The sequence below is a fragment of the Lacerta agilis genome, chromosome 4 (genome assembly GCF_009819535.1).
Source record: "Lacerta agilis isolate rLacAgi1 chromosome 4, rLacAgi1.pri, whole genome shotgun sequence".
Taxonomy (NCBI): Eukaryota; Metazoa; Chordata; class Lepidosauria; order Squamata; family Lacertidae; genus Lacerta; species Lacerta agilis.
In genome coordinates, this window is record NC_046315.1 from 7,921,450 (window position 1) to 7,934,768 (window position 13,319).

At 43.1% G+C, this 13,319-nt stretch overlaps 1 protein-coding gene across 1 annotated transcript in view; it reads left to right on the top strand.

Moving 5' to 3' along the window:
• UVRAG (UV radiation resistance associated) overlaps nt 1-13,319 on the top strand; it is a 79,655-nt gene that overhangs the window by 48,285 nt on the left and 18,051 nt on the right. Inside the window, exon 13 of the mRNA XM_033145982.1 lies at nt 11,324-11,402. Within this exon, the coding sequence (XP_033001873.1) occupies nt 11,324-11,402 (79 nt within the window). The remainder of the gene's footprint in view (nt 1-11,323; nt 11,403-13,319) is intronic.

A 13,319-nucleotide genomic window follows, 5' to 3' on the forward strand; every position in this document is an offset into this window, starting at 1 on the left:
TGTTCAGCAGTGGAATTTGCTACCAAGGAGTGTGGTGGAGTCTCCTTCTTTGGAGGTCTTTAAGCAGAGGCTTGACAGCCACCTGTCAGAAATGCTTTGATGGTGTTTCCTGCTTGGCAGGGGGTTGGACTGGATGGCCCTTGTGGTCTCTTCCAACTCTAGGATTCTATGACTATCCCTGTTTTAAGAGCCTTTCTGGTTCAGACCGAAGGCCTACCCAGACCAGAACCCCGTATCCCAAAGTGATTAACTATATGTCTAGTTACAGGTGGGTAGCCGTGTTGGTCTGCCATAGTCAAAACAAAATAAAAAATTCTTTCCAGTAGCACCTTAGAGACCAACTAAGTTTGTTCTTGGTATGAGCTTTCGTGTGCATGCACACGAAAGCTCATACCAAGAACAAACTTGTTGTTGTTGTTGTTCAGTCGTTCAGTCGTGTCTGCCTCTTCGTGACCCCATGGACCAGAGCACGCCAGGCACGCCTATCCTTCACTACCTCTCGCAGTTTGGCCAAACTCATGTTAGTAGCTTCGAGAACACTGTCCAACCATCTCATCCTCTGTCGTCCCCTTCTCCTTGTGCCCTCCATCTTTCCCAACATCAGGGTCTTTTCTAGGGAGTCTTCTCTTCTCATGAGGTGGCCAAAGTACTGGAGCCTCAACTTCAGGATCTGTCCTTCTAGTGAGCACTCAGGGCTGATTTCTTTGAGAATGGATAGGTTTGATCTTCTTGCAGTCCATGGGACTCTCAAGAGTCTCCTCCAGCACCATAATTCAAAAGCATCAATTCTTCGGCGATCAGCCTTCTTGATGGTCCAGCTCTCACTTCCGTACATTACTACTGGGAAAACCATAGCTTTAACTATACGGACCTTTGTCGGCAAGGTAATGTCTTTGCTTTTTAAAATGCTGTCTAGGTTTGTCATTGCTTTTCTCCCAAGAAGCAGGCGTCTTCTAATTTCGTGACTACTGTCACCATCTAAGAACAAACTTAGTTGGTCTCTAAGGTGCTACTGGAAACTATATGTCTCATTAGGATAGATCTTGATGGCCTGAAACGAGTGGAGAAATGCAATGCACGTTATCTGGAAAAGTTGCTACCTGCCCTGTTATACGTTGCTAACCCGAGTTCTTAGCTGAACAGCGTACTGTGGTGACTGGCCTTGTGTTTATCTCGAGCCCAGCCCATGTTGCAGCTTGGTGTTACTGCACCGTGGAAAGTTAGGAATGAAAAGTGGCATCAAAGGAATTGATAAGGTCCATCAGCTGCTTGTCTTGAATACCATCCACACGTAACAGCAGAATGTCATAGTGTGAATAGCATGCTTGGTGTGGGTCCGGTTTGGTGGGCAAAGGCTGAACAGTGCCTTGGCCAGCATGGTTAAAAACATCAAAGGAAAACCTTCCAGACTCTCCCATGTGCTGGCCAAGAGCAGCCACTCTACTCTAGAGGGCAGCTTGGTGGCTGTCTTAAAGCAGAATGTTTGGGCTGACAGCTCTGATGGCACTTTAGCAAGGCTGGGCAATAAAGCTAGCGAGAGACTATAATAGGGATCTGTTGCTTGCAAATCTCCGTAGCTTCTAGAGATGAAATATGGTATGAATTATTGTGTGCTACTGGTTGCTGTGCAGCCCTCTCAGATCATATGCAGAAGTTTAAGATTCCTTAATGGGCAATTCATGATAAAGTTAGCTGCAAGCCTGGCTTCCATCTTTATATTGCATGTCTGTTGATGTAATATTACAAGGCTAATTTCTTTCATAAATTTCTCAGCCTCTCCATGTTCATAGACCACTATGTGCCTCGGGGGGGGGGGGGAGTCATTTTCATCAAGTACTTTACACACACATATATATTTGCTGTATTTCCTTGTTAACGGCTCCTCATAAACTCTAGGAAATTTACTTAAGACTACACCCCTGCTGCTAGTTGATTGGGGGTCTTTTCCAGAGCTAAATTTTTGTTTCTGCTTGTCTGCAACCTACTTTGTTTTTGTACTGGCTAAACAACAACAAAACTAGTTAGAAGTGGAATTTGGTGCATATGCACGTTGTTGGCATTGGGTTAAAACGGGGGTAGCTGAACTTTGACTCTCCAGATATTGCTGGAATACAACTCCCATTGCCTCTGACCATTGGTCATGCTGGTGTAGGCTGATGGGGGTTGGATTCCAGCAACATCTTGTTGGTTGGCAAGGGGGGAATGGTATCATGAAAGGAGAATTCCCTGGATGTCAAGATCCAGGTTTGGGGCAAGTACTCTTAGGTGAGAGGACCCCAGCAGAGATTTAAAATCACAAAATATGCAGCGAAGTAAAGTGTGGAAATATAGGCTGTTAGACTTTTAAAATATGTGCTTTTGAGTTCCATCCAAAGTTTTCCTCTTCCCCTAGTATAGAAAAAGACCACCCGTTTGGCAAGTTAAAAACAGGTTTACTCGTAAACTCTTCAAAGGTCAGGTTCATGCAGCAGTCAGAAAACACAGATAATAAAACTTGGCTTAGTTATAATGGTGAAAGTTCCTAAATGATTGGTATAGGAACGCAAGAACGGCTTATAAGAGCCATGTGGTCTGAGCTGCACTAACCAGCTCAAAGCCTCTTCACTTGCTGAGCTCAGATAGACAGAGGTATAACAACAGGCTTAATTATCTTCCTGTAAGGAGTTTCAGTGGATGCTCATGAGAAATCAGCCAAACGCAGAACTTCTAAACACTAAGTTCTTTATTGTACAGATATTTACAGTGGAGCTAGAATAAAGACGTCCAGCTCATCCCTCTGCAGAGTCCGGGAATGTCCGTTTCCAGTTCTTTGCCCAACATAAAAGGCGCGGGATCCTGAACCCCCGCCTCCCCCCTCTACGTCCTTCCTCCCTGCTAAAACGGGGTGACGGAAAGGGTCCCTCTCCCCCTCTTTCCGCTTGGCGCGGAGGCTCTCCATCCCTGCCACAGCCCCTGCGCCCACTTCCTGCCTCCATCTCCCCCTCCCCACTGGAAGAGTGATCGCTTCCTCCACTGGGGGAAGATGACAAGCTGGTCAGCGGAGACGGGGGTTCCTGATACTGAAAAAGCCCCGGGACTGCTTCCAGCTCCGGCGAGGGCGGTTTCCTGACACTTCCTCTCATGATGATGCAGAGTGACCTAGCTAAGCTTGGCAATGACAGCTTACTCTGTGTTATTAATCCCTTCATGCATTAATTAGACTTAAGCATGTTGGTTAAATGAGGCTGGTTATCCCACATATCTGTAAGACTACAAGTTAGTCCCTACTGCGTTAAAGTTTGACAGTGTGGCAGGATGCAGTGGCACAAGCAAAGGATTGCAAAAGATCCTCTCTCCGCAACAGAATCTGCTTTGTTGGTTGCAGTACTCCGTTCTCTTGGAACGCAAGGGGATATGGCTCTGAAGGCACAAGATGGAGCATTATGAATCTCTAGGGGATGCTTCCTTTACAGAACATTTGTCACAGCCAATTCACTTCCCAGTCTAGGAGGTCTCTGCTACTCTGGCCTCCAAGCTGAGTGGTGTCCAGTGGCTATCCAGTCCATCAGATTTATTTTCCAACCAAATGTATGAATAGTTGCCTGTCCTCAGGTATGATGCCAGGAATAATAAGATGCCAGGAATAATAAGATGACAAATAGATTGCCCAGGGGCAGTATTATAGTGGACTAACATGTACCGTATTGGCCTGAATATACCGGTAAGCCACACCTGCAAATAAGCCATACCTTTAAAATTCAAAGGGGGGGGGGAGAGAAAAAAAAGACAATGCCCGAATATAAGCCGCTCCCTTAAAATTCCGCAGGCATTCACAACCTTAACTGGCAAATGTGGAAGAAAATCCTACAGCAATATCGTAAAAGCCAATTTTTGTAAGGTTACGAATTTAAGCTGCACTTTAACTTTCCATGGTCGGAATTTGGGGGAAAGTGTGGCTTATATTCGGGCCAATATGGTAATATGTGGGATAAATACATCTGAGTAAGTTAAGATTCTCCTTGTTCCGTTTTCAGACTTCATAAAACCTTTCCAAGTGTGAGAGGTGGATGTGCGTTGTGGCGATTCTTTATTCTTTTCTAGTGTTTCTCTCTGTCCGTATCTTCTAGTCTCGCGTTGCTTGATCTCCTTAGCTTGACTATTCCTGCCTGCTGTATCTGCGACCCATCTAACACCTATTTCACAAGACACCTCTCTGGTTTGCTTCATACGTTACATTTTTTTTAAGAACCAATTTTTATTTCCATGTTTGGAAAGACGGTGTGCGGCGCCATGATCGGCATCTAGGAACAGATGCATGTGTTGGTTTAGGTGAGTGAACACTCATGTGTCCGACTTCCTTTCCTACCCATTGATCTGATGCATCATGAGAGCACCAGGCCACACATCTCCATAGCAGAAGGTGACTTGCTGATGGGAGTTTATTCTGAGTACAAGTTGCTTCAAGTTACTTGAGTCAGCTCTGGAAAATGTTATGGAAACCTAAGTCTTCTACTTAATATTTTTATTACGTATTAAAATAATAATACACTTTAACTCTGCTACGGTAATGGAAGTGTTCTTTCAGTAGTTCTGAAATCTCGGGAGGCGGGGGGGGGGACATGTGTAAAATAATACGCCTCCAGCAGACAATGCTCAAGGGCACAGATAATATATCAAACCAAAAATAGCGTGACTGTGGCCTACTTAACCCTAGTTTGTAAAATTCTTCCATAATCTAAGCAATCACTCATAGTATCAATACTACTAATCAGGAATGATAGCAATTTTCAAGTGAGTCCAAATTTCGTACTTAAGTAGCTTTAACCCTCGTGACCTTTCAGGGATTAGGTATTTCAACTATATCCTGTCTCTTGTAGACTTGAAATGAGCCCGGGCTTTCCCAAGCTGCATGGGTAATTAGGTCAATTGGCCGAGCCCCCAGAATTCGACCACTCTAATTGGTATAATTCGAGCGTGTGCTAGTGAGTATTTCTGAACTGTTAGCTTCTCATTTAGAGTTGAGGGCTGGCTCCCTTTTGCTGCAGGGGTCTTAACTAGTGCTGTACCTACGACATCTTACGAAGAACAGTTTTAAAATTTAAGTGGAACGCACTGTTTTTAGAGGAAGCCAAGAGGATTGCTTTGCCATTGCCATTCAAGCTGGCCGCCTACTGTAGTTGCAGACTGCATGCCTGGGCAACATGCTGATATGTGATTGTTGTTGTTGTTGTTCAGTCGTGTCCGACTCTTCGTGACCCCATGGATCAGAGCACGCCAGGCACGCCTATCCTTCACTGCCTCTCACAGTTTGGCCAAACTCATGTTAGTAGCTTCGAGAACACTGTCCAACCATCTCATCCTCTGTCGTCCCCTTCTCCTTGTGCCCTCCATCTTTCCCAACACCAGGGTCTTTTCTAGGGAGTCTTCTCTTCTCATGAGGTGGCCAAAGTACTGGAGCCTCAACTTCAAGATCTGTCCTTCCAGTGAGCACTCAGGGCTGATTTCTTTAAGAATGGATAGGTTTGATCTTCTTGCAGTCCATGGGACTCTCAAGAGTCTCCTCCAGCACCATAATTCAAAAGCATCAATATGTGATTAATGACCCACAACTAAGTTGACTTGTTATAGATAGATGTGCTTTGAGCATGTTTTTGGCTGTGGCGCAACAGTTATGGGGCTACAGGGTCAGAAAGGAGGCCCCACATCCAGTTTTCAAGCTAGAATTACTTAAAGCCGTGGCTCTAAAGTACTCTGTAGTCCAGGGTGAGAATGAACGATCATCCCTCGCCGGCGACCATGTTAGCTGGAGCTGATGGGAGTCTAGAGGACTTCAGGTTGCCCACATTCTAGTCACTGAAGAGTAGCTGTTGAGGCTGGATGTGTCCCAACTATTTTGTGAGCTTGCTTTGTGGCCTTGGGGTAAGTCACATGTTTCAGCTCCAGATTTCTGTCTGTATAATGGAGACCAATGCGAGACAAGCAAGATACAGACTGCAAAGCATTTCACAAATGCAAAATTACTAAATAATGACTTGGTAGTGTTTTGTGCAGTGAAGTTCATGTGTATGTGTCCGTCACTTGCAGAATGGCAACCAAGGTCTTTAAAGCAGGCTATATATAATTGCTTCCAGTTCACGCAGCTCAAAAGCTGCTTTGGGTGAAGTTTTCCTTTCCCAGCTTTTTGAAACTATATATTTTGCAGCTGGGAGAAAATTTGCTATGCAGGTCTGATACGGAACACTTTGGTCATTTTGGGGTGCTCTTTAAGTTCTTTAAGTGTTAGGTAAGGAAAAGAATAAATTTTAAACCCCAAGTGGGAAGTTAAAATCAGAGTTGGAAGGGACCCTGAGGGTCATCTAGTCTGACCCCATGCCATTCAGGAATCCTGCCCACAGCCTTCTCTGGGTGGGCTCAAACCACCAGCCTTCTAATTAACAACCAAATGCATGGACCCATTTGAGGATGAGAAAGAGAAAAGGCAGAACAGGAGCCGCCAGCCCAAAATCACGCAGATAAAGTTATGGTGCCTGGTGGCACTTGCTAGAACAGGAACCATCTCTCTGCCTTTCTTTCTTCCTCCCTCCCTCTCTCTCTCTCTCTGTTAGCCAGTTGGGTGTCAAAAGCAAACTACAGTCATACCTCGTATTGCATCCGCTTCATGTTGCGTCTTTTCACGTTAGGTCCCGCGGCAACCAGGAAGTACTGAAACAGGTTACTTCCAGCTTTCACCGCATGCGCAGAAGCGCTAAATCGCGTTTTGCACATGCACAGAAGCACCAAATTGCGCCGCACGCCTGCGCAGACACAGCACCTCCAAGTTGCGGGCATTTCACATTGCGGATGGGCCTCTGGAACAGATCCCCTCCATAACACGAGGTACCGCTGTGCTTGTTTTCCTGAAGCACAGTAGATGTTGCAGATATAACTCATGGGGCTACAGCTGGGAGACAGGCAAGGAAATTTGCTACTAACATGTACCTTTTCCCACTTGCAGAGGGATGAATTGCTAGCCACGAGACTACCCAGTCTTTGCACTTTACTGAATCCCAAATAGCTCAGGTTGAGGAGGCACCCTAGAAAAGCTCAGTCTAACCATTTTCACCTGGCAGCTCTTATCGTGAATTGGAATGTAATCCCTTCTTTGAGTGCACAGGGCTTCAACTGCTGAAGCTTTCTTTTCAAGATGTGACTGGAAACATTACATTTTCAGCCATTCCACCCCTAGGTTGTGTGTGTGTGTGTGTGTGTGTGTGTGTGTTTGCAGCTCCTTACTGGGGTTTCTTCAATTCAGTTCGAAATGCAAGCAAAAAGTCTGATTAGAGGAAAATCAGGATCTAAACCACATGTTTTTCATGTCAGATTAGAAACAGGTGGGTACAGTTAAAAATCAATCATTTCCTTAAGCTTGAAAAAATACTTTGGATTAAAGGCAGGTGGCTATACATGGACATATGAAAAACCAGTCGCCAACTTATTGGTGCATATGAGATTGATCTCTCTGAACACAAAGAAGTTCATAAATCACAGAACTTGGCAATAAAGATGTTTAGGCTTGAGAACCTGGAAGAGCAAACCTTTGTATCTGAAAGGTTTTTGGTGTTTTTTTTTTAAATAGCACCTAGATCCTTTTTAGCTTCACTTTAACAGTTAACATCTGACTGACCTAAGAGGCCTGTGGAGACTCATTACAGCCTTTTCAAATATTGAAGCTGTCCCGTGATGCTGAACAGGGCGAGATTAGCCCCATAACATCATGTGGCTGTGAAATGAAATGAGGGTGTGATTTGGGAAGTGCTTGTCTAAGGTCAGCAAAAAAAAAAAAAGTGGGTTAGGAGAAGTGAGCTTAGTTAACAGGAGATGGATTGTACCAAAGGTATCCTTTTGTAGTCATTCTTGGCTTTAAAAGTGTGGCGGCTTAAAAAAGAAAGATTGTAGGATGTTCTTAGTTAATTTCTGCTGCTATGCTAAAGTGCCAGGACAATGCTGTTATCCACAAAGTAATAATCCACGAGAAGAGGAAGAAAAATTGAGCCAGCCTAGTCCCGTTGACTTCACTGAATATTTCTCAGGTGAAGTAAGCTTTTTAGATCTTCTGTTTTTAATATTTGGAGCTTGAGAACGCTCCTGGACAAAACGCATCGCTTTTAAGGGGAAGCAAGTTGTTAGGAAATTGGCTCGCTGGTTCTGCTTCGCATGCGATCCCAGTGGCTGGAGGCTTCAGCTGAGATATTGCATACTGCCGAAGTTTTGACACTTGATAACAGTTCAGGAATTTGGTATTGGGTTGTACCATAATCATGGGAAGGGGTGAGAGATAGGGTTGGATGCTTGCCCACCATAGTGGGGTTTGTGTTTTGGTTTTTTTCTTTGTAGAAATTAAACAAGAGAAGGAATCAGGAGAGAGAGAGAGAGAGAGAGAGAGAGAGAGAGAGAGAGAGAGAGAGAGAACATATGTACAGGTGAAACTCGAAAAATTAGAATATCATGGAAAAGTCCATTTATGTAAGCAATTGTTTTCATTAGCTACTGGAGTTTAATATATGAGATAGACTCGTGACATGCAAAGCGAGTTATGTCAAGGCTTTATCTGTTATAATTGTGATGATTATGGCGTACAGCTGATGAAAACCCCAAAGTTGAGATTGATAATTTGGTGTTCTCATGAGCTCTGCGCCATAATCATCACAATTGTAACAAATAAAGGCTTGACATATCTCGCTTTGCATGTCATGAGTCTATCTCATATATTAGTTTCACCTTTGAAGTTGAATTACTGGAAGAAATGAACCTTTCCATGATCTGCTAATTTTTCTAGTTTCACCTGTATAAATGTATATATATATATATGTGTGTGTATGTGTGTATGTATGTATATATATGTATATCTATAGAGAGCGAGTGTGTGCCAGCATTGGAACATTATCTTCCTTTGTGCTGTCATTCAACTCCCACCAATGTTAGAAACTCAGATATAAAACCTGGGTGCCAAATGGCTCCTTGAACCAGGGTTACCGTAAGTTGCCAGAACGGAATGCCTAGTTGCCATTTGGGGACCCAGATGGCTTGAAAGGTGTATTTTTCAATACAGTGGAACCTCTGCTCATGACCACAATCCATTCCAGAGGCCTGTCTGGAAGTCGAAACGGGTCGCTGGGAGCAGCACCGTTGTGCACAGGCGGCGATTGCCCACTTCTGCGCATGTGCGAATGGTGGCAAACCCGCCAGTTACTTCTGGGTTTGCCATGGACATTGGGCAAAATGTACGCGAGCAGAGGTGGATGTAAGAAGAGGTTTGACTGTATGACATTTTGGTTCCTGAAATTGATTCCGATTGTGCAGATAATTAAAGCTGATATTCTTAAATTCACTGGGTTTTTTTCCTCACGTCTTTGATGAAGTGCAGGGATCACTAAAATAAACAAAAATGATTTTTTTTTTTTACTGTAACAATATGAAGCTATCTTAAAATGAAGTAGGAGGAAACGGTTGAGCCCTCTGTGTCGTTCGAGCATTACGTGTTCTTTTTTTAAAAAGCTTTTTGTTTCTAATTGTAGCAAATATCACTCTTCCCCCGGCAACATAATGAAATACTATCACGTAACAAATTGCACAATGTTTTTAAAGGGCATATTTATTGTCCAGGCTGAATGAATTTTGTGCTATTAATTGTAATTGTATCCTTTTATAATCCAAATCCTGCTACAGTTGGATAAAGTAACTCAGTAGATATAGAAACAAATTCCATGTGATTTATACAACAACAGCGGGCAGTGGAATCTCGCTGCACGTATGTTCATTTTAAAGTGTGTTTTATTTTCCTGCACTGCAGACAGCTTGGATTTATAGAACTATTAAGTAAGGCGAGCTTAGATATATGGTGGTTAGAGTGATTTTATACTTCTCAACTTGAAGTGACCCATTAAGAATTTGAAGTATTGTAAAACTGAGACCTTGACGTTTTGGTGTACTGTAATGACGTCTGTTAAACCTTTGACTTTAATGGCTCTTGTTAGAAATAATATAGTTTTTGTCTTGGTTGCTGTAAAGAAATTGTTTAATAACACGCAACTTCTGTCATGCATTACGATCTCATTTCAGAACTGAATTTCTGTTTTAAATTGTAATCCTGCTCTGTCCTGAAGACTCTTAGTAGATCCTGTTGATCAATAGTTTTCTGACGTTTGTAGATACTATTTTTTAAGTTAAGCAAAATTAAAAGCCACTGCACTGCGGACAAAAGTAAGCTTTAGCAATCATGGAATAAGAGGGGAAGTTCTTTAATGGATCAGTAACTGGTTAAACCAGGAAGCAGGGAATAGGAATAAATGGGCAGTTCTCCCATTAAGGAATGTAGAAATCAGAATCCCACAAGGATTGGTTTCAGGACCTGTGCCTTTTAGCTTGTGTATAAATTATCTTGTTATGTACTGAGTTGATGCTGTGCCAAATGTTGAGAAACAATCTCTAATCCTGCCTCTCCTGAATGGAAAAACAATAGATATGAATATGGCAGAGTGATTATTTATTGGAACTAAAACAAAGAAAACAGTACAGATTATTTCAAAACTGGAAGCCTTTTCTTATTAAAATAAGGCACACTCTGTTAAAGGATGCATCTCATTTATTTTTTTTACAAATGCTAAGCTATTTTTGTTTCATTTGCATTTTTTGCATTTAATTTTTGTAAATAAGTTCCTCTCATCCTTCCCCCCACCCCCACCATCCACGCAGTGCAATTCTATGCATGTCTACTGAAAAGTGAATCCCATTTAGTTCAGTGGGGTTTGCTGTTGTGTAAATAGGTATAGGATTGCATCTTAATAACTTGATGCAACGGTCTGTTCATTTATTTACATCTCTTTCCCACCTTACTTCTGTAATTCATAACACTGACTCTCCGTGTGTCTTGTTTTAAAAATCTGCAATGGCCCTTAGTTCAGAGCTGGGCTGAGTTGGTTAAATTTTTACCATTTCTGGATTTATTTATTTTTTTCAAAGTTTGAATGCACATGTACTGGAGGAGAAACAAAATCAAAAATTCTTTCCAGTAGCACCTTAGAGACCAACTGAGTTTGTTCTTGGTATGAGCTTTCGTGTGCATGCACACTTCTTCAGATGCATGCACACGAAAGCTCATACCAAGAACAAACTCAGTTGGTCTCTAAGGTGCTACTGGAAAGAATTTTTGATTTTGTTTTGACTATGGCAGACCAACACGGCTACCCACCTGTAACTGGAGGAGAAACGTTTACGGAAGGCAGTGGAAATGGCCGCCATAAGTCACTAATCTTTGGGTTGGTTGCGTAGACAAGTGTGCTCATGTTTTCTCCTCTTCCCATTCTAGATTTCCGTTGTATCCAAAGGGAGGAGAGAAACTGCAGTTTGACTATGGCGTCTACCTTCTCAACAAAAATATTGCACAGGTACGTTAGCTCAGAGATGTACCCCGCCATAGCACAACTACCTGCACCCATCATTGGGGAAGACAGTATGTAGTTACTACTTTACCTGTATTGCACACACGTGGGAGATCGTCCTAGTTCACATGATCAGTGATTCCCTGCATGCCTTGCAGAGAGTGAGTACACAGAGACTGCGATCTACTCATAGAGTCAATGTTGTTGAGCTTTTCTTAGAGAGGTGGTAAGGCCAGTTTTTTTTGGGGGGGGGGGGGTTCAGGTCAAAGTTGTTTTGCTTTTAGGGTAGGGGAAGGCCCGATTTTTAGGGGTTCAGGTACGAGTTGTTGAGCTTTTTTTAGGGGAGCCCAAGTTGTTGAGCTTCTTTGGGGGGAGCCAGTGATTTGCCACAGACGTCCAGTGATCTACCAGTAGATCACAATCTACCTGTTGGACACGCCTGATATAGGCTATCCCCATTTCCATCAGGAGACAAGAGTCTGACACCCTTCTTTGATGCCATAGATAAGTTTTCCAGAAGCAGCCGTATTAAGCTGGGCATAGGGAATCAGTAGATGGCCAGGCGGGCTGTGTGAGTGGCTCTTAAGGTCAGTCAGGAAGCACTTCACCCTGGATTTCCGTGATCTGTATCTTTCCCAAAGACTCCTCCGGGGGGGGGGGACTGGGGACCGAGGCATACAAAGCAAAATCATTGGGCAATCAAAACACGTCCCCAGAGGGAGAAAGGAATCTCTGTGAAATTGCAAAATAAGAACAATGAAAGCCATATCTAATTCCTAGGAGAACGCAAGGTAGAATTATAAGCAGGTCAATACAATTTTCTGCAGATCATTATGGGCGTTGTTTTGACCCGGGAATGGTATATCGGTGTGCTCCATTTCAACTTGCTGGTAATGGTTTCCATCTGTTTCATCTAGTTATTTATTTTTTTAAAGCCCGAGAATAAGTTCTCCCTTTCTTTCTTTCTTTCTTTTAAAAAAGAAGCCAACAGAGCCCTGTTAGTATCTGGAACTGACGAGTTGCAAATATTCGGGTTTTCAGCCCGATGTGAAGAGGGATTGATTGCTAATCCACTCTGGGAATTGTAGCTGTGCGAGAGAAAAGGGTCTCCTAACAGCTCTCAGCATACTTAAAAAACTACAACTCCCAGAATTCTGTGGGGAAGCCATGACTGTTTAGAGTGGTATCACAGTGCTTTAAACGGCGTGTTGTGAAAGTGGCCTAGTGGGAGGGGAATATTATCTAGAAGTCATAACTGTCTTATTCTATGCATTTTGAGCCTGGTAACTCACTATTCTTGCTTGCTAATTCAATTTCATTGGACATGCCCTAAAATAGAATGGATTTTGCTTCTGAACGCTGCTTAGGCTTGTGAGGCTTGGCTTTGCCCAACACTTATTGTCCTTTAGAGTCAGCAGAAGCAATTTTCCTGCACAGAAAGCAAGGGTGACAATTGCACATAAGAAACCGTTTTAGCACTTAACAAATAAAACAAGCAACTATTGAATCATTCAGTTCCAGCTGGTCAGAAGACAGAAAATTCAAATATTTTAATTTTCCCCATTTAAAAAAACTGATTAGAAAATTACAGATGTGTATGTATTCTATCCGGCTTCTAACTATGGGAAATAGCTGTTGGCCAGCTGTTTTGCTTAGCTTCACCTGGGTGATCTTGATTTGGGGACACCTGGGAAACTTTCAGCCTTTATTTACAGTTCAGTACTATATTAAGGAAAAGGGACGCGTGGGGTGCTGTGGTCTAAACCACTGAGCCTCTTGGGCTTGCCGATCAGAAGGTCGGCGGTTCGAATCCCCTCGACGGGGTGAGCTCCTGTCGCTTGGTCCCTGCTCCTGCCAATCCAGCAGCTTGAAAGCATGCCAAAAAGTGCAAGTAGATAAATAGGTACCGCTCCGGCGGGAAGG